Genomic DNA, 22,270 nt, shown 5'->3' with positions numbered 1-22,270 from the left:
AGAGTCGGAGAGGACGCGTATAGCTATTTTGAACTTGCTTTGTACTTACCGTTCAGATATCCTACACAATTATGAAAAGGCTGAAGTACCTACAAGAGAAAAGATGACTATGTCATTCCTAAAGTTGATAATAATTTTGCACAACGCCATTACAACTCACTATTTGACCATAAATATAATGTTAAATACAAAACTAAAAACGTAACTAAATTCATTCCAATCAAGCTCAAAATAAAAGGATGGCTTGAGAACTTTAATTATGTCGATATCGAAGCGTTGTTTGATATTCATTTATATATCATACTCTCACTAATGACTATCCACAATACAGCACGTAATCTCACACATCCAGACACAAAACACAGACAAGGCTAACATGAAATTTTAATTATTGCTTCGACCCATGACAGGCGCGCTACCTATAATACATCGATGGTGCTATTAATGTTCGACGCCTGCTCAAATGTATGCCTGAAACTTTGATGCTAGTGTCAACAACAGCTGTACAAAGTTTCGACTTAATCGCATGAGTGGTACATAATTGCATACGAAACAAATAATGACGGTAAATGTATAAATTAAAATGCGTTCAATAATCCGTCTGCACTTCAACCAACCTATTACTCATGCTAGCATCTAACTGTATTAATAAATCGAGGTATATATAATAATATTTTAAAACAAAAACGGTTACTTTACACTTACTAATATATTTCCTTTACAAAGTATTGATATAAGTTAAGACTAATTTTTAGTAGTAATTATGTATGAATGAAAATAAGAGACGTACATATTTTATTTTATATTCGGAATAAATTTTAACGGTATTGTCTAGTTGAAAAAAAATCATAAACCAAATAAAACCGGCCATCGATAAACGCGCTTAAAAAAAAAAGAGTTCCAAGACAGAGGACTGGGTGAATTTTCAACATTTAGGTTTAAAAAGATTGTAAGTTAAATTAAATTAAAAGTTACGCAATCACTTAATCAAATATGTAAGGAATAATAAGGTGCTGAAAATCTATTGAATATTTCAATTTCTATTTTTGACTAGTTTCTCCTTATTTTGAATTATTTATTTTTTTTATGTTTTATTACGTATTAATTATTGTTTGTTTTGTTGGGAAATTTTATAAGGATAATAAAATATTTCATAGTGTATTATTTATTCCAAACAACAACTACAATCATTATTTTATTTCCGTATAATGGCGAATAAAACTACAAGTACATCGACCTCTCTGAGCTAACTGAGCGATCGTTATGAGAAGACCTAATCGAAATATTTGTATACAATAATAAGGGAAGGTTTTTAAAGCACATTTATTGAATATGTTTCGTGGTTAACAAAGATTTTATTTGTTACTCCCTGGTGTAAACATATTGCTCCTATGTTAGGTTAATCGCCAATATAAATTACACTAACACCTATAATATTTATAATTAATAATATTACGTTACATAAATTATTTTAGGTACAAATTCAGGGTTTATACACTTGTGTTATTAGTATAGTCCAAGAGTGCGACACTTCTACGTGTTAATTGAACTTCGATATGCCAATGTTTCATTAAAAACAATTGTCCTAATACGCAGCGTCTACGCTGAATACACAATCACTCAAACCGTCATACTATGACGATAATCAAAACACATACAACAGTTTCTACTCTATGCTTATAAATGTAGTTTCGTATGGCACGTGCATCGCTTGGCGTGTTAGAAGATATCGAATAATATAAAGAAATATGGATGCATCGGTAACTATAACTCCTATATACATCACGAAGGTTTACAATGTGAATATTCCAAGCATCCAACCAAATCAGAACACACTCTGACCTATCGTAAGTCAAAGGCAGCATATTTTCTAAGGCGAAGCACTCAGTTCGATGGCGTCGTTTAGCGGCGGCGCCGGTGCTGTAACACATTCACTGCGGTGAGGAGTTAAGATCACGTAGGCGGAGATGATCTGCGAGGGGATGAGATTTCTCTCTTCGTTCGTCCGGCCACTTCACTACTACGTTGGTGCTGGCCGGAGGCAACGTTACTGGCGGCTCCACCAGTACTGGCAGACCACCCTCACGTTCTGGTAAAACGTGCCCAATCAAGGCACCGACGCGTTGATATGCCAACTGAGATGGTTGAATTTCTCGTCCTTCTAGCATTCCCACACCCGTATGCGTAACAACTATGACAGGTGTGTCGGGTACGATGTCATTCAGCGCCCTCATAAGAACAGGCGCCGACGTTTGAGTGGCCACACACGTGGACACGCCACTGACGCGCGTGTTCAAGCTCTCCAGTATCGCTACGAGCTCATATAAGCGCTCTTCGCATAACACGGGATTATCTGTAAAAGAATATGAAAATAAGCAGATATTAATTAAAATTATGTCTTCTATCAAAGTTAATAAAGACCAGATATATTTTTAATATAATGTTTATAATGTTTTGTACAGCAAGTATATTTAATTTTGATTTATGTTTAGTTAAGTCTTATTGTAAATAAATAATCGAAAAATATTTTAAATATAACATTTCATAGACATAATGACATAGAATGTTCTAAAAAATCGCACATGCATGTTCCAAAACGGTTATAACATTCGCAATATCGCCACAGCAGCAAATTACCGCGCTTATGAGATTAATCTTAGGGCTACATCAATAAAATAGTCAAGCTATATCAATAAAAATATTCAGGTACATGTAACATTTTATATATAATCAAGTTGAAATCCTGAAAAAAAAAATGAAATTAATGCAAGATGAACCAACCTTGAAGATAAATCTTCAAAATACTGGGTACTCCATTGATAGTACATCTTGACTTCGAAACAACTTCGTAATTCACAGATTGAATCTTATTATAGGACAGGTCAGCGATACAAAGTGACGGCAGTCCATGAAAATCTTTATCCAGAATAGTTATATTATTATGATGAGCAATAAGTTCCTCCAGAGAAGGTAAAAATGTCTGAAAACAAGCAAATTTGACATGAGGTAAAATTCAATTTTTATCGCATTACCATATTTTAATGTATAGAGGAAACGTGTAATTCGCAGAGGCTCGCATAGCTAGATTTGATAGTTTTAGCGATTACCCAGTACTTAACAAACCTTTGAAGTTTCTTCCAATGATGTTATATGATTGTGAGATACGTCAAGTAACCTCAAGTCCTCTAAGCCGATCAAATCATCCGGTGATATTTGTTGTATCTGGTTGTGGCTTAAATTAAGACGCAGAAGACCATGTAGACCCATTAACGCCCCACCCAAATTAAGGATATAGTTGTGGTCTAATCGTAACTCTAGCACTCGTGTTTCAACATCAACAAGATTCTGTAATCATGCATTTGTTTGTGTGAAAAACATTATTATAAAAAAATATTTAAAAAATTCAAAATGTGAACAAATCAAAGAAATAATGTAAAAGTTTTACCTCCATGTTGCCTGTAATTCGACTTATTTTATTGTGTGAAAGATCTATCACAGATAATCTCTTCAGACCTTTGATTTCTTGTAAAGAGAATTCAGTTAAGCTGTTATGAGTTAAGTTTAAGTAGCGCAGTGATTTAAGACTTCTTAAGGAACCGTTCAGAGATCTTAATTGATTATAAGCAATATCTAAATCAGCTAAAATTTCTGTTTCCGAAAACTCATCTTCGGCCAACTGTGAAACAAATTGCATTGATAGTATTATTTGTTATTCGGATATACAACCAACGTAATTGACATACACAAATAAGCCATTTACGTTGGTTGTGAGGTTTATTGATGAACAACCAAATGATCGTTAATTGTACAGAGCTACAGACAAGCACGATTTCAAGTATAATTTGACATACGTATATACATTATTTTTTTAAAATAAAGTTAATCTGTACAATTGACTCACCGTTTCTATTTTATTAAAAGATAGACCTATTCTCACTAGCTTTCTAGACTTCTGCAACGCGCCGTCCAGTGTTTTAATATTATTGTCATAGAAGTATAATGATTCTAGAGAAGGCATTTGTCTTAAATCTTTCGGTAGACTTTGTAGTTCATTATGTGCAGCGTGGATAAGCGCAATCTTCTTAGCTTTCTAAAAATAAAATGTACTAATTATATGTACCTCTACTCAGGAAAATATTTAGCTTTCAAATATTCCTTACCACTGGTAGCTCATTGTCAATTGTTTTTAAATGATTCGCGTTTATGAAAATCCATTCTAAATCATCGAGATCTCGTAGTGCTCCATTCAAGGTGTTTAATTTATTAATTCCTAAGTGAACATGTTTGAGAGCCTTCGGTACTGCGTGTCTTTCAATTTTAGATATTTGATTGTCTGCCACGAGTAGGTGCTCTACTTCTTGGATATCCTAATAAAATTAAAATACATAGTATTTCATATTCTATAAAAAATATACATTCTAAAATAACAGTATCATTATTTTTTTTAATATAATAAATATTTATATGATGGTATGGGTGTACTTACTTTGAAATCTTCTTCAGTCAATTTGGTGATTTTATTTCTGCAAAGGTCGAGCGTTTTGACGTGTGGGAGATGTCGAAGCACGTGTCGCGGCATTTCCATCAGAGAGTTGTCCGACAAGCTGAAGTAGTCTACCAAGTCCAGCTTCGTGAAGACGCTCTCCTTCAGTTCACTGAAATTACAATAACATAATTGTTAAATTTTATCTCTGTTACGTAATTTGATTCAACTAATAATAGGACTTAAACTATACATTTATCTAAATAAAAATATACTAAACAAAAGATTACAAACAAGAATTCAACGAAGAAAATTAATATGTAAATAGACATAGCTACTGTGCTCAGGGTTGGCTTCCAACAAGCGAACTGCTCAACAGCCCAAACAAGAAATTTTGTAAACTGATTCAATAATTATAGCCCGATCGAAAGCCTGGTTCACTAGGATGGTGTTCACGTTTTATGTACTATACTATAAATAGAATTTAAAAATAATGTTATACTAGGCTTGCGCGGTACGCAAAATGCATGGTAATACTGCCGACAATACTGTTGTCTATTTCGGCTCAAAGCTCATCGATGCTGAGAAAGCCTATCTTAATTTAAGTGCGGTCAAGTCACATGAAGGACTCCTTAGTGAAGAACTATATTGTAGTACCTACGTACAACAATGATGCATTAATTGAAATTACCCCTCTAAGATTCTTCTTAGTCCAGCGAAAACTAAAAAAAAAATATTAATAATAAAAAAACTAAACTTTTATTTAAATGTTCACAAAATTGACTTTGGAAGTATGTAAATAAAACCCATCATTTTGGTACATCATACGTTGCGAGAACTTATGTATGAATTAACAGAAATTTACATACTTCCTAAAAAAATAGACTGTTTTATCAAATATTTGAATATTAAATATTCGATTAAACAGTCTATATTTTAATATCCCTTGTTAACACTTTTATTATAAAAACACAATAATCTCAATACTAAAAACTGTGCTCATAGCATTTCAATTCGTAGAAAACAAAACGATTGACCGCGTATTGTACTCTAAACAAAAAATACAAGTTCGAATTAAATAAAAAGCATTCGTAGTGAAGTTGATAAAAGGTTAAAAATAAAATTCTTGTTTAAATATATCTTTTATCGCTTACTATTTAACGGCCGACATACTATCAAATTATTATTTTAAAATGTGTTTATAGCATTTTCCATAGTAAATAATAGTTTGAAAACATCGTCACTTTTTACTCGGAATTTTATTGATTGATAATATTATATTTATATTATTGAATGGTATAACGACTTCAGTGCGTTGCATATTAAGAATAATTCAAATTTAAGAAACTTTGAATTATTTAACTCAACTAATTTCTATAGTCATATAATTGTTAGAATTTGTTTTATCTTTTGCAAATCTTTTTAAACATGCATAATATAAAACAATTGTCTGGCACAACGTTAGACATATTTAATATCTGAGTACGTAATGATATATAATTTGTGTCGAAACTTTATGTATTAAAATGTATTCATTAATAACATTCCTTTCATGTGAACATTCAAATTCAAATAAGCAATAAGTTTTCAATTTGCTTTAAAATAATAGGTAGAATGTATTTATTTATTTGTGGTACAACTTTTATTATGACTAACATTAAAACCTATAATATCACTATTAAAGGTGCGCAAATATGAAAGAGTTACAAACATTAAATTAATAATAAATTCCTGGCCCTTAATTGTTAATCTTAATATTTCATGAATTATAAATTACTAGATAATATCTATTAAATATAACGCCTCTAATATTTTGCAAAAGAAGAAAATTAAACAAGCACCATTAACTTAGTTACATTATCCTATTCCCTACAAAGTTCCTCATATAGGTATTTATCCTATTCCTCAAATAATAATCAATTATATTTATTTACCCACACTCCTACAATCAGAAATACAAAAACTCACACTTCTGTACTCACACAAATACCCACAGACAGACACATCAGCAGATGCACATACACAAACATATACTTACTCTATAGCTTCGTTCTGATTATATTGAATTATATTCTTCATTAAAGTAAAAAATATGTATTCATGACGTAAATTCTTTAATAATTTAAGAATAAATTTGATAAAATTACCGTCTTTGTAAAAGTGCGAGAGCTCATAGCACGAGATAATTTGATAACAAAAAGGACCTTCCTAGATGAATCTGTTATATCAACGTCACAGAAATTTGTATTGTTACCTACCTATATCATTATTATATAATAAAAAGATAAATTGAACATTAAAAAGTATAAGAAACAAAAATGACAGATTCAAATCTTTAACCCCGGAATCTCTAACCATTTTTTAATTTACACGGGTGCTTTAATACAACTTCTAGTGCATAGTCAAAAAAAAGCATTTCAAAAGTTTAGTATATAATATTGTTATATAAGTTCGACGTTTCATACGCTATAAATTAAGAAATTTGCCGTGATAAACGTGTATTTCGTGTATCTCGTATATTATAAACATATTTTTCATTTGAGTGATTAGTATCAACATTCTAGGAAGATTTAGATTTTGTATGCAAATGCAAAAAATATCGTTATTCAGATATATTCCTATATCTTTCTCCACACAATCGTAAAGCATTTTTCAGGAGTGGATATGATACATCACTAGGCGACCTGAATACCATGAAACAATTACCCTTATTAATTATGATCATTATAGTTACCTTTTCTACTTATAATTAAGGTATGAGACAAGTATTGTTAAGCAACGTGTGCGAACCATCGCGGAAGACATCATAGCAGGTGATGTGCAATGAATTGACGTTGCATCAAGCGTGCATGATGCCTTAGTAAACACGAATGTGCAAGGGTCAACGTGCCCGGGGTTATCAATGCAGGGGCGGCGCCAAACGGTCGCATAGCTCTGTACCACGCCGCTGGTTCATGGAATTAGCGAAATGTTGCGGAAATGAATTCGTCCTTAAATTCATCAGCCGTCATCTTTAAATCATATCTGAGCTTGTACTTCATCTTAACATACATAAACCATTTTTATATATAATTTTAAATATTCTTCTTCGTAGAAGATGCCTTATCCAGCAGTGGATTAAAATGGGCATTGCTAAACTATAAGGGCAGTTACAAACCATTAGAATGGTTATCCTACAATACTACAACTACATAATTCATTGGAATAATAAAAATAGCTTTAATAAGCGCTATATCATCGCAATTATTAATGTAAACAATATTAGCAACATGTGTATAGTGAACGAGATAAATGAATAACATTGTATATATAAATTATATTTGATACGTGAAGGTTCCTCGTATTTGGAGTACCTATTACAAAAATGCGCACTAAATATTATTCAGAACAAAGAAATATTAAATTAAATTAACATCAAAGTCGACAACCATGCTTTCCCTACCTATATTATATATTAGAAATACTTTTTATAGCGTCATTTTGTTTCATTTGAACTATCAGATAAAGTTGGGAATTCCATTTGTATGTTTTTCCCTCTTTACACATCGTAAGCAGAAACTTTATATTATAGTAAAATTTAGACACATCTACAAAAACCCTAAAATATGTACCTTGTAAGAAGCGTACCGTATTAAAATAATAATTTTACACATAATTCTCGCTTCGAACGATCAACAGTTCAATATGAGCCGGGTTTATCATCTCAGCTACTAATTACAATGATGTATACATACAGTTCAAGAATTAAGCAAATTATAGTTATTAGAGGACGCATGTAAGTCTTTATCGATATAATATATATAATTGCTTCTTTATTTTAACTTTTGTTTGGCTTAAAAACAAACAATCTCACATTGTTTCATTATATATTACATATTTAAATGTTGAATATGTTACGAGTACGTATTAAAATTATAGATCTTGTTTCGTATTTTCTTTCTACTATTTTTCCATATGACATCTTCAAAGATTAGACGTTATATAACAAATATGCAATATAAAAACTTCTAAGAGCTAAAAAATTAGAATCTATTATTATTATTTAAAAATGGATTACTCATAAGTTTTAAATATAGCTAAATAAAATACACTTATACAACCATTAGTGTATTATATTTGTGAATATTGAACTAAGTATTATTAATAAAAACGTACGCCTAAAATGAGAGAACAAAATACTGTCCGGTATTAAGAGTAGCAGTGGCCGGTCCGAACGATTCATAATTGTCATTCTGGCTTAGGCCAAAGGGTAATTAAATTACAAAACGAGACCAATTAAACGAAGCGCTAGGCTCAGCCTGGACGTGATTGTACTGGGACCTACATTGATGTATTAACCGAGGCAAGGTTGTCAGAAAAACTAACCTTGTGAGTCATTCAACCTCAATGGAAATGAACTATAGTTACTGCCAAATAATAAATTCAAAAATATATAAAATACAATATTTTTGATCGTATAAAGCTGTGATTGTATTATAACAAGCCAAGGGAATAAGGTAGTGTAGGATAATATATTTATTAAACTTAAACATATGTATGACATTGTTAAATGATTTAATGTATTGTGTGTGATAGTTTACAAAGATGTTAAGAAAACTCGACTGTCAGGTAAACGTATGCCCTATACACGCGACACATATTGTGCTATAACTTTATAATTACTTGGTTTCTTATAAATTTCACTTATTAGCTCTTATCGTATATTAAATGCAAAAGTATGTGTGTACATAACTTGCTGCTCAGTCGAGACACTTCGTACAGGTAAAACTCATACGAAGTTTATGAAAGTTGGTATAGAAGTTCACATTTCTTCAATGTTTGAAATATGAAAGATAGTGTTGTAGTTATGTTTAAATTAAAATACAGATATAATAAAAAATAAAAATACTTCAATTACTCACGTTAATTAAGATATGAACGTCTGTATGTACGTTTATCATTTATCGAATAAAATTGATGTAAGTATTGAGGCAGTTTGCGTAAATTAATTAGCACTTGTCTATGGAATCTGGAATCAATTTGAAGTTGCAGTTGCAGACAATATTTTTGGAAGCAGGTTACGTAGATAGTGTGCTGTGAATTGTGATCGAGGTAAAATGATGGTATAGCCAATATAACCCGCGTACACCAAAAACCCCTAGTACTTACTTAGGAATCATTGGTGGGTTTCAGTGTGTTGAATAATGTTCAATCGATGTGATATCCCATCACACTGGTACTAGACCAGCATAATGATATAGATTAGGTATAGTGTGATATCTAAAAGATAAATCATTTAGTGAAATTTAATGCTGTTTTTTAATATTACAAATAACAAAAATACAACAACTTTTGAGTTATCAGTAAATCACAAAAGAGACAAAACGATTCTTGAATCAATTATATCATAGGACGGGGAGGCTGTTTTACTTTTATTTATTTTATCTGACTGGATTTAACAAAGATATGTGATATGAGGAACTGGAAGAGGTAATTTTTTTAATCATTATAATTTATAGATTGCCGAACTGCAAATTAAACGCTGAAATAATCAGATGTTTTATAAATTTACGAATATTAATTTATAAAAATGTAATATAACGGTATATTAGTACTCATATACTTATATTTGACCATTTATTAACAAGTTAGAAACTTATTTTAATATTATATAGGATACTAAGTAGTGATAGCAAATTGTTAAGTTTAACACAAACAGTAGTATTGAGGCCGTTAAACCGTCCTAGTCAATTCATTACAAACAAAATCAGGCCGAGAAATGCATATGAAACGAGAAGTAGGTCTCCCTAAAAACTGTATGTATAATTTCAGAAAAATATCTCGGAATACTTACAGACAAAGCTATACAAATTTGTGATACAATTTTCGATGATTAGGATTTAGTTACATAAGGTTTTAAAACTATTTGGTCAATGTTTAATCAACAATCTATTTGTGTCAGGAAGAAAAACCGAACAATTATTTATTCAATTCGAGGCTAGACAATGTTTATAAAGAATCGCGAAAAGTTAAATATTATCTGACTGGGATTTCGTAGTGTTCCATATAAGAAATATACTTTTATCATTATGTTTGCTTAATGTTGACGTTGAATAAATTCAACCGTAATTAATATAAAAATATTATATATTCCGGTTACTAGTCGGATTCGCATTGGCAGAAAAAATGTTTAATATCGAATATGTTTATTGGTTTACGTTGAGCAGTCCCAGTCAGCACTATTTTTTACGTGTTAAAGTAAATATAGAAAATTTGCACTGCTGAAAAATGTATGAAAATCTCTTTGATAGGTTTTGAGTTTAATTCGTTCAGTCAACCGATGCGAAAAAAGGATTATCGTACATGTTGTGATAAATTCCGTTTGTGCACGCGTAAAGTGAAAACCATCGAATGCCTTTTGAGCGGCATTAACTTGGCATTGTGATGTGATGTGTATCATTCTTCGTACAGTCGCTGAAGACATTATACAAAAATAAGAACATGTAAACTAATCAAAAAAGTAAAACGACTCGATGAGGACGAAAGAGAAGAAGACATCGAAAGAAAAAAGACATCACAAACACCCAATAAAATACTGATAATATCAACAAAAAATAATTTTATATGATGTATTTTTAAACTCCTTCCTTGTGACAGGGCTTTGTGCAAGCCCGTCTGGGTAAGTACCACCCACTCATCAAATATTCTACCGCCAAACAGCAATACTTAGTACTGTTATGTTCCTGTTTAAAGGGTAAGTGAGCCAGTGTAACAACAGTCATAAGGGACATAATGTAGGGAATGGTTATTATTTCTTACAGCGTCAATGTTTATGGGCGATGGTGACCACTTACCATCAGGTGGCCCTTTTGCCCGTCCACTTATCTATTACATAAAAAAAACTCAGTAAAGTTTATAAAAAGTTTTTTTTTTTTAATTTAAGTGAACAAGTGAAGTGAGTGTAGTGTTAACTAAAACTTTAAAAATAATATTTATGTAGGAATTTGTGCAAGTCGGTTTTATTTTATTTAAAATTTTAGATATAAATAAGTATCTATTTATAAAATAATTATAAAAAATATTGGCATAAATAAGTAGATACACTAAAAATAAAAACACTAAATTAAAATAAAAAAATATATATATTAACAACAAAAAAGTATAAATTAAACAAATAAATTTGTCTACTATATACAAATGCGAATTTAATAGTGTTTACAACATTGACATAATCCAAATAGGTACTTAAATCACTTAGTGTCAAGTGTGACACCAAACACTGATATATAAATAGTAGTATCCTGTGGTTATTGCAATGAAAAGAAATGACAAAGTCAAAAAGTATAGTAAAGTACAGACAAAACTACCATTTATCCTTCACTGCGCGCAAAATTTTCAGTTTTATTATGTCTAAACTAGTTGACTTGATCTGAATCAACGTGGGTGAAACTTCAAGAAGTAAATGAATTTATATTGACCATATTCTTAATAAATTATTTATTAAACAGCGACTGCATTATTTTAAACATAAACGGTTTGAAAAATTAAATATATTGAAAGTACAGTTATATACCTACTATAAATATTTTCTGTGTCTAAATCAAAAACAAAAACGTTATTTAAAATTCCTTAAGTTTAAATGAAATGGTAAAAACTTGGGGATCATGGTCATAGTGAGAATACACAACATTATAACAACTAAAGATACCAAACACTATCATTAAATCGCCCCAACAGGCGCTGTAATGGATTTCTAATAGAGATCACTGCTATGATGACCATCATGAAGTTTTAGTCCATAAGAGTACGACGATATCCTCCATATAAAGGTTCAGAATGATCACGATAGATCTTCTCGCATTAACAAAAAGAAATATATCCCAAGTATTACAATAGAGTTTAACTCATATTTCGAATAAAAGTAGATCAAATAGTTTTAAAATTGATGTTGCTTTTTTGTTTTAAAATCCTCTTGATAATTTATTTTTGTACAGTGAGGTCAGTTCAGAATTATGACGATCGTAATACACTCGTAACAGTAATACTGCCACGTGTTTAAGTACATGAAAGCACAAGAAAACGAAATACGTTAACGTGACACTACCTACGCGCTTTCCGGATAACGAATCAATATTGTTTTAGCCAAGTCCGTTTCTATTTTCAAGACTCTCTTGTTAAGTTCTTTGTTTTTACTGAGATTCGTTCAGAAGTATAAAAATCGTAATACATTTTCACGTGGACACAAGTTCTAGTCACGTTTAAATATATGAAAGCGCCTTATTTTGAAATACATTAACGTATCACCGAACCTACTACTTGCGATATTCTTTTAGCTTGCTTTAAAAATTTAATTAATTGTTATTAAAGTATTTGGTAACTGACTTTTTACAGAGACAAGGCCTCTTTATGTTTCTTTTGTAAATGCGTTACTCCCGCTATTACCGCTATTTCTAATAAAGATGAATACATCGTGCTTTGGAAATTCATTGATCTACAGACCACCCGCTGATATGTGGTGCCCACTGATGCGTATAATCTCGTTAGCGAAATCTTCCACTAAGAAATCGCTTATTGGAAGTTATCTCACTAAAAAAAAATCCGTTGTGGACGGATTTACATGGTATATGGAAGAAAAGACAAAGATGAAAATATTATGAAAATGAGTAAGCTTACCAAAAGACTGACACAGCTACGGCCCGGAACTACGAGACATATGTACATTTAGCCCTAACTTATGTAATAAACGACGTACAGTACGTACGGTTTTAGTCGGGATTAATCCAACGTAACTTATCACGTCCCTCGGATGAAAAGGTATTCTTGAAAACATGAAAAAGTTAAGTGAATATGTTATGATTTATTTGACGTATAAACTTAAAAGTTTTAAATGAGAATTCAAGAAAGATCTATTCCTAAAAGCATCCCAATCATTCTCTTACCTTGAACCAACGAAATGTCGTTACCGATATACTTTTAATTGATTAATGATTATATTTATTATATCGATAGTTTTTTGACAATTCAGTTTTAAAAGGAAATAATAATATCGGTAATGTTAGGTGTGATCCAATCACGTTTACGTGCGCGAGAATTGTTCATGGAATGATTCTATTGGTACTAGTTAATCCTGTTTACTTTTACAAAAGATAAAAGATGTAATGAGAACAATCGATTCTATTTATTCATAATGTCTACCACATAAAATACACATAACAACGGACTGAAGATGAATGGAAATTATAATCTTTTATCAATTATTGTTGCATCAATGACAAATATCAAATATGGCGATTCCATTTATATAAGACAAGTAAGATCTTCGGCCGACGTTTTCGGCCCGGTGTCATTATACTTAAACTTTCTCTAAAACCCACTGCATCTGTTGTTGGAAGTTTCATGTTATATTGTTAGTTTTTTTTTTTTATAAAAAATAATTTCTCAATTAATAATATAGATTTAAATATTGGAAGGAAATTTACATTTCTAGCTATAAGTTATTGAAACTGACAATTATAATTACAACAATGTTGCTTCTAATAATGTTATTAGTCAGAATTATAGATTTAAAATCAAGAGTAAACACGCAATATGATAGTATTCTGTTTTACATTTTGTAGACAGTTATTTTATGTAACTATATTTAGTCTATTAGTGCTAATTGGCTCTGATAAGACGTAGCTTCTACCTTCCTATCGTTATTGAATGAATTTTTAGTAAGGAATGAGCTCAGTAACTATTAGTGAAATATTTTTCATCGCAATGCAAAAACGTTACACATATAAACGTTGTCATCCAATGTAACCTTCACCCATAGAAATAAAAGATGTCAGTTATTCCAGCAGCGACATTAAATTGACATGACATCATTGGACGATATCTGAAATAATCTATGGTATTAATTATATTTTCGTGAAAAAATGGCGTTTCGATTTTCGGCAAAATTGGTATCGGAACTTTGTGATTAAAATTAAAATAGACATAAGTTGTTAGGTGGATAAGTAGTAATATCGTAGAGCTATTAGAATATCGCATGGAATATTTGAATCTAAGGCATGTTTATCTTCCTCCTTCTGCAATTGGAATACACTATACATAATTATGTTTCTGTTTATAAACATTGAAATATAGATCGCAATTAAAAAAACAATTCTAAAGAACTGTCAATTAAAATGTTATCGTGAAAGTCTTGTTTTTTCTTTTTTTTAATCCATTACTGTTATACAACTTACGATAGTTTTTCCAATAACTCTTAGAATCTTGAATATCTAAGAGCAGAAAAAATAAATATGAGCCTAAAGTCTAATCTAAGACTGAAAAGTTTATCCACATAAATGAATCGAGTGGTAAATATTGTACGAGTTATTGCTACTTTATAACTCCGAAATTAAAAGTTGTGCAAAGTCTATAAATATACTTAATTGCTTCCTACATATAAGTACTTATATTAGAAGAGATATTATAATTTATTGATATGTTTATGTTATTGTACATTTATCCAGCACTTAGAATCGACGCTATGACCTTTACACGATAGGTTTAGAATCTATATTCGTAATATATGCGACAATAACGAAATGTTTATAATTCACACTCGTCTATTTTAATTAATCATATTACTAACTTCAATATCACGTTATTGGTAAAATTACTAGACTAAAATAGCCTGTAAATGCTTCTCAACTGCGCTAGCGTCTTTTTCCCTTTCGAGGAGGACGCTTGGAGGTTATTTCACCATGCGGCTCCAATGCGGGTTAAAACACAAATGTGGCAGATTTTTATCCAACAAATTCCAGGATTTTTTACTGATGAGATGAATTATGCGCTCAAATTGATCACATGACGCCAGTCGCAGCTGTGCTTTCAAAGGTTTGAACTCGCAATATTTAATTATTTGTATCATCTCGGCAGTTTTTAAATCTGATACTATAATCTTTTTACGTTTTCATTAATTCTTAACATACCCGCACAATAAGATAAAAATTAGAAAGCCGGGAAAACGGACGTACGGTACCTAACAGCAATTTTATTTATACAACTTTGTACGTTTATAAATTGAATTTATACATTAACGTTCTTATTGCGCTGAAATAATCTTGTTACTTTTACCGCGAACAAAAGAACTTTTCATAGAAAACCTCTAACATAATTTACATTTTAATATTTCCATTCTATTCACAACGGATTGTACTACTAGATCGCTTTTAAAAAAATCGAATTAAAAAAGTACTTCGGAATTAAATAACCTGATGTTAAATCGTAGTTACAATCCATTTTAAGTTTAACCAGTTTCGTTAGCTTCTTCGTAAATTTCAAATGAGTTTTATGTATTTAAATTTGCAATATTGTTTCTAAAACAATTATAGCTTGGTGCGGAGTAGTTCACTAAGAGTCTACCTATCCTAGTGGTTCGGATACCCCTACGAAACTATATCAAATTTATTTATTTAGTTCTACTACTTTTTTTTGGTTAATGTATAGTATTTATTAAGAGCAGAAATAATATGATATTATTTACTTTATTTATTTATATATAATCTATGTAAAATAATTTTGATAACAAAAATAAAAACAGTTTGTTTCTTGGCAAACAGATGCAAGTAAGCTGATTTAAATATACAAGAAACATTCGCAAAGCTTGTGCACGGGGACTTAATACTTAGTGAACTTAAAATATGTGTATTTTGCAGAGAACTCTAAAGATGTTGTAATAACTTGTTCACAAAGAAACATTATAATAATTTTTAATTAACAATTTTTACACAACTACCCATAAAACCACTGTAATATATCCAGGACACACGTATGTATGTCATTTTCTTTATTCCAAAATTACTCTTAACTGTCTGAACAGATTTGGATATGTTGAATGGTATCATTAGAATACTTACACCATCCCATGTGAAACTGACTAATTTTTTTAATTAATTTATTAAAAAACCCGTGTACCTGATATCACAATTTTAAAATGCACGAAATTAATTATTTAAATACTCTATATAGAATTTAATTTATTGATTTATTTAATGTGGATCAAACACAGATTTTGTGAGCAAAATAAAAGCCTAGTAAAATGAAGTTTGTTTGTGCTAACTGCTAAAAATAATCGAATATTAAACAAATGATTTTGTTCCAGTACAAATAGTCCTTTTCCTTTTCGAAACTCAGACTTACAACCGCCCAAGGCAACAGAAGCAATATCATATTATGAAATTATAAAGAAATCAAAACTTAATTACAAAATTAACAATACAACAAGGAAGAAATACGTGGTATAAAGCGATTATATGTTTACTATAACATTTGCCAACCTCCGATGCAAAGTTAGTCCTTACGGTGCCAGCTCAGATCCATTAAATGCAATATTATATTACGTAATGAAATGACAACAAATTGCTCACAAGTCTAAAACCAAATTCGCAGAAATTTTATTCGGAAATTTGCAATCGTTAAATTCTGACAACTAAACTTGGACAAAACTTTAAGAAATAATTATTTCAATCTGTACGCGTGATACGTGACACTTTTTCCTATTGAGCATTTTTTTGTGTTATTATTAATTTTAATGCTATAAATTTTTAAAGTATTTATTTACATATTTAATTGTGAAATAAACTTACTCCACCATCTCGTCAGTCATCTTTAGTTATGGTAATATATAAAAAAATCTGACTGTAATAACCTAATCCTGACTAGCCAGAAGCCATCACAATTAGTTCCACCTCTGTTATTAATAATAAATATAAACAAATAAACCTAGAGCATCTGAAGAGCTTTTCTATACGAATAAATTCAAAGCTGACTGCAGAATACTGCCGTTAAATTACAAAAAGTGATACAGGGCGTTGAATAATATTATAATTAAAACATTTAAAACATACTCGCTTCAATATACCGTATCAACGTAATTCGATTAATATACAAAGTGAATTCAAATAGAACTGCACTTCTATTTCCTGTCTACAAACAAAATAAATAATTTGGAATTCCAATTTCTGAGTCGATATTTGTGTTTATTATAAGTACTTACTAATTTGTATATATTTTTTTCGATTCATTGCAAAACTTATTTAATTCTCTTTGGATATTTGACATTCAGTACCTTGAATGTCACAAGACGAAAGAAAGCTTAGTTAGATGCTTTTACTTTAATCTTTTCTTAAACATTGTTTTTATTTTATTTATTTTTTTAAAATAACAAAAAATATTCGAATGTATTTGTATATATATATATATAATGTAAGAAAAGTGCATTGAGTATGCGTTGGAACCTATCAGATTGAATATTCTGCAGATATCGACTTAATAAATAAATCTAACTGAGCTAAAAAAGGACTAACGTCCTTTTGACTGTAATACAGTCAAGATAAAAAGTTGTATAAAATAAATACCATATCTAAATTCTAAAATTAATATCAACATTTAAAATAAATCTTCCAAGACTCATTAAAAACCGTAACACACATCCACCATTATGCGACATATTTTATATCTTTTTTAATTGTGTCTGTATCCTCTACTTCAACGTTCATGTGGAAGTGATGAATGTGAGGTAGGATGTTGGATAGTCTTTAAATTGATTACAGAATATCGTTTTAGAATAGGACGACATTTGGAGACAAATCAACATCCTTATGGTTAGACGAGAATGTTAAGACGACGCTGGATACAGATGAACTGACGGAGAAATGGTTTATCCGCCCAGCACTGGATGGATACAGACTGTAATTATAATCATAAAAAAATCTTTTAGATAGTGAAACAGTTGCTCAAAATATAAGATATTTGTTAGCTCCAAGTGTGGCTAAGAATTTATATAGATGAAGTAGACAAATGGATTAATAATTGATCCCTGTGGGACCCTACATTTATTAGTGCCCCAAGAGATCTATTTCTATTAAGATCGACTAGTTAAAATAAGATGCTCAGATGAGTAATGTATAAAAACATTTTAAGAAATTTCAAGCTATACAGAAAAATAGCTTAAGTTTTAGAATATGCTGATAAACTTAAAATAATTATATGCACGATATGCCAATTACCACATATTTAGTAATTTATTTTAAATTTATTATCAGCACGTTACAGTATTTGTTCGTCTAAAAAATAATACGCAACTATTATCAAAACACAGTGTTTCTTAAATAATATCGTTACGCAAATAAACGCAACAACGCTTCATCTTTATTAAAACGATTACTGTACTACGCACTTTTGCAATGCAGAAATAATTTATTTGTTTGTGCATGAAACCATGATAGAGACCTTTAATCAGATCAACCACGAACCCCCTTGATTCGCGAAATGAATCTTTTCAATCTACCTCTATATAGCGAATTCATTTTACAAAGCAACGGAGCAAACTTTGTTTTAAATAACGTGTCATTTACAGCTAAAATTAATTTAATATGAAATCGTTAGCCTATGAAATTGTAATATGTATAAAGTGAAATGAGAGTTTTTAGTTCAGTCGAAAATATAATTATGTACACTAGCTTCTCGAATTTGCCCGATATTTTGATTGAAAATTGATTCTCCAACCAATCTTTTCGCTCGTTCTTCGCTAATGCATTGATACATAGAACACAAGATATTTTGGCGCATACCTCGTTCTTAAGAAACTTAAACCTTCTAAAATTAATACGTAATGATTATGATAATTGAACAAAACTTCGGCTGTTGTTATATTTTTCCTTACAGAAAAAAAATTACGTTTATGTCGTTGCTCATTTTTCTATAGTAATTTTAGAGATTTGTTATCTACGTACAAAGTTCATTGGATTATGTGTGTTTTTCGTGAAATAAGAACAAAACTAAATTAGATTTTTTTTTTTAAATCAAATTAAATGTAAGTGTTATAGTTCTTTACGATATTAGTATGAATTAAAAATTGTGTTAAATAATACATTTTTCTTTTATCATTTTGAACACAGAAATGATCTATACTAACTCTAATGATACAATATAGTCCAACTGAAAGGTTTGTTTTTTTGTTCTGAAATTATGATCGGTTGGATTTGAAAAAATCTTCAGGAATTTTATTTCTTTTCCTTTATTGCAATCTGTATATTGAACAAAAAAGAATATATTGGCAAAATTTTCAAATAGATTTTTTAAAATTTTTTAGCTTGTACTTAGCCATTAGTTAATCTTCCAATTAATATTTCTTGTCGTAGTGTTTACAAAACTATGACTTGGAATCGGTCGTCTCGAGCTGCCATACTAACAGGATATATGAGTGAGGGAATAGAAAGAGCAGTGTGGTGTTGGTACCCATGCTATGGCGGTGGAGTATCTCTGAGATTGGGCACTCTGTCAGTAATTCAGTCGAAGAGCATTATATTATTAAAGGCAGTTAGATTTAAATATAAAGTCGGTAAGTATGAAGTTAACTTGTACTGTAAAAATTTAACATGGATTTCTACCGCATTGATTAATACATAAATACATTGATTAAATTAGCTATATTATAATAGCATATAAATATCAGGTAAAAATAGTACGAATGCATCAAATTGTCAATTAATCAATATAAATCTAGACAAACCGATGGTAATTGTAAAACAACAATTTGCTCGGGTTTTTCCACACTTTAAAAAGGGCTAGCAACACTTATTCAACATGTGCTCAATATATTACTTAATTCATTTCGTGCACTGCACTATCGCGAGAATATTTGTGTTTTATAAAAAATATATATTTACAGCGTACATTTTATATGCCAATGCAATTGGAATATTCTCCAAATATTGATCCTTTACGAGGGCCTTCGCCCAGTTTATTTTACCTATAATTAAAAATATGATTTATATCAGTGTATTTACACAAATGTTTCAACGAAAACTTATGCACCTATCAATGGAGAGCACTTTCTCGTATTATATACCGTACAAAGAATTATTGAAAAGGAATCAATGACTGGAAATCAACAATAGTAAAGTTTAAAATTTTAATTGTTTTCATTGACATGCCTTATTAACATAGTTCGCTATTTAGCTTGCTTGAACATCTGAAAGTGCTTACAAAAAGTCCTCGTTTAGGCGTTTTTAATTGCAACCTAGTCTAGGCATGATATGATAAGATATACCTATCCATTATACCATTCTTAATGAAATAAAATATATATCCACGATATTACCAAAAATCCCCGGCCATTTCAGTATATTATTATCAAACGTGACATTATGTAATCATTAATAACTGTATAATATACATAATATATTTGTATTCATATTACAAATGACTTTTATTTTATTAATAACTTTGCAATAGATATTGAAATCATACCGGATACAGGAGATTTTCAAAGCAAATTGTTTACTTGCTATTTGTTTAACTGGATTTGTCAAACAATAACAATTTACAAACAACCGTCTACAGTAATTTGTTAGTACACCATTAGTAAATATAGTGAATATGACACGACCAATATGATATCATTCAATTTTACTGCTTTAGAGGCGACCTGCGATAACCCGGCGAACTATCGCACTGAGTCTCCTAGATGTGATCCCCATACGTAATTGGAATTCATGTATATAGTTTTAATAATTAAAAACAGTATTACGTATTTCCTACCCTCTGACTGTTATAAATCGTATTGTTCATTTTCTACTCTCTTCCATTATCACTTCGCGACTAAACTGTTGTCTATCGCATTGTAAATAACACCTACGAAATAAACAGAAGATTATAATTTGAAATAATGTCGCCTCGTGAACAAGTGCACTCAGTACCTACTTTCTGTTGACTCATTATTCCACAGAAATTAGAAGCGATTGAGGTACAGAGAAATTATTATATTTCGTGTACATTTTTATATAGCACGATAGAGACTATAAAATTTTAAGATCAATTGCGGTCAATAAGTTTCGAGTTGACGGGTCACAGGCGTCTTAAATGACGTTTATAGATGTCGAAAACGATACGTCTAAATACCGACCGTCGATGATTAGTTTATATTCTTCGTGTTTGCTTTTATATTGATAATCGACGTTATTGTGCTGATAAGCTTCGCTTTCAATAATAACGCTATTTCGAAAGGAAATTTACTGAGAAGCGATCGCATGTACGTTCACTAGCTTCTTCCTGCGGCCTCAGAATTGTGGATTTGCAATCAGCCCTGGAGAGGGCGCCGCCCACACTCCTGATAACAAACCGATTCCCATCGCTGGCGTGTCTCTTATCACAGACCTGTTGTTTCTCTTTCAACTCACGCACTGTTTTGATGTTTCATTATCACGTTTCAATAGGTTATTCGTCCGACCGTTTTACACAACAAAGAGCTTACACATTTTTGTTTACGGACTAGCACAGGATCCTATCTGAGTTTAAATCGACTTGCCTTAAGTTGTCGAAGTTGAGTTTGAGCCTCGTAATGGAGAGACCCAGCTCGCGGAAGCTGTGATCGGCGAAATCTGGGAGCTGAGAGTAGGAGATGTCGAGACCGATTTTTGTTTCGGGGCTGAACTTGTTGGTAAGGGCGCGTGCGATGTCTTCGTAGGTGTTGATGCGTTGACATATAACGAGGATAGCACCGGTGCCAACGTCCTCGCGTCGGCAAGTACAAGGAGAAATCTCGCGCCTCATGGCACAATGCAGGCTAGCACCGGCGCCGAGCTGGCCGGCCAGCGCGCTCAGGAAGGCGGCAGCAAGCGCGAGCGCGATCATCGTGTGAGCCGGTCGGGGCTGGTCGCGCTACTGCCGAGTGCCGCTGCGCGCACGCTGCCGCACCCGCGCACTCTGGCCACCGCGCGCCGCCACCGTCGCTGCGATGCTCATCGCGCTACGCACCGCCTTCGTCACGCACCA

General features: G+C 31.3%; 2 protein-coding genes across 2 annotated transcripts in view; one reads left to right on the top strand and one right to left on the bottom strand.

Annotated features, from left to right (window-relative positions):
• The window catches only part of LOC113400949 (beta-parvin), a 165,316-nt gene that overhangs the window by 71,570 nt on the left and 71,476 nt on the right, over positions 1-22,270 (top strand). The window lies entirely within an intron of this gene.
• Ltl (larval translucida) lies at positions 1,150-22,187 on the bottom strand. Its single transcript, XM_026640494.2, has 8 exons — positions 21,804-22,187; positions 4,487-4,655; positions 4,161-4,367; positions 3,902-4,090; positions 3,446-3,676; positions 3,124-3,345; positions 2,782-2,980; positions 1,150-2,353 (listed from the first exon to the last, which is right to left on the bottom strand). Exons 1-8 carry the CDS (start codon positions 22,127-22,129, stop codon positions 1,932-1,934), a joined length of 1,965 nt encoding a protein of 654 aa, XP_026496279.2. The 5' UTR covers positions 22,130-22,187; the 3' UTR covers positions 1,150-1,931.

This window comes from Vanessa tameamea, chromosome Z (assembly GCF_037043105.1).
Source record: "Vanessa tameamea isolate UH-Manoa-2023 chromosome Z, ilVanTame1 primary haplotype, whole genome shotgun sequence".
Taxonomy (NCBI): Eukaryota; Metazoa; Arthropoda; class Insecta; order Lepidoptera; family Nymphalidae; genus Vanessa; species Vanessa tameamea.
This window is presented reverse-complemented; position numbering and strand designations above follow the sequence as displayed.

What these genes read in the sequence shown, in the direction of transcription:
- Ltl (XM_026640494.2), bottom strand. Translation starts at nt 22,129, where the DNA reads ATGATCGCGCTCGCGCTTGCTGCCGCCTTCCTGAGCGCGCTGGCCGGC. An exon ending in GAATTACAGGCAACATGGAG is followed by an intron (nt 3,346 to 3,445) that starts GTAAAACTTTTA and finishes GCATGATTACAG; the next exon opens with AATCTTGTTGATGTTGAAAC. An exon ending in TTTGAAGATTTATCTTCAAG is followed by an intron (nt 2,354 to 2,781) that starts GTTGGTTCATCT and finishes ATTCTTTTACAG; the next exon opens with ATAATCCCGTGTTATGCGAA.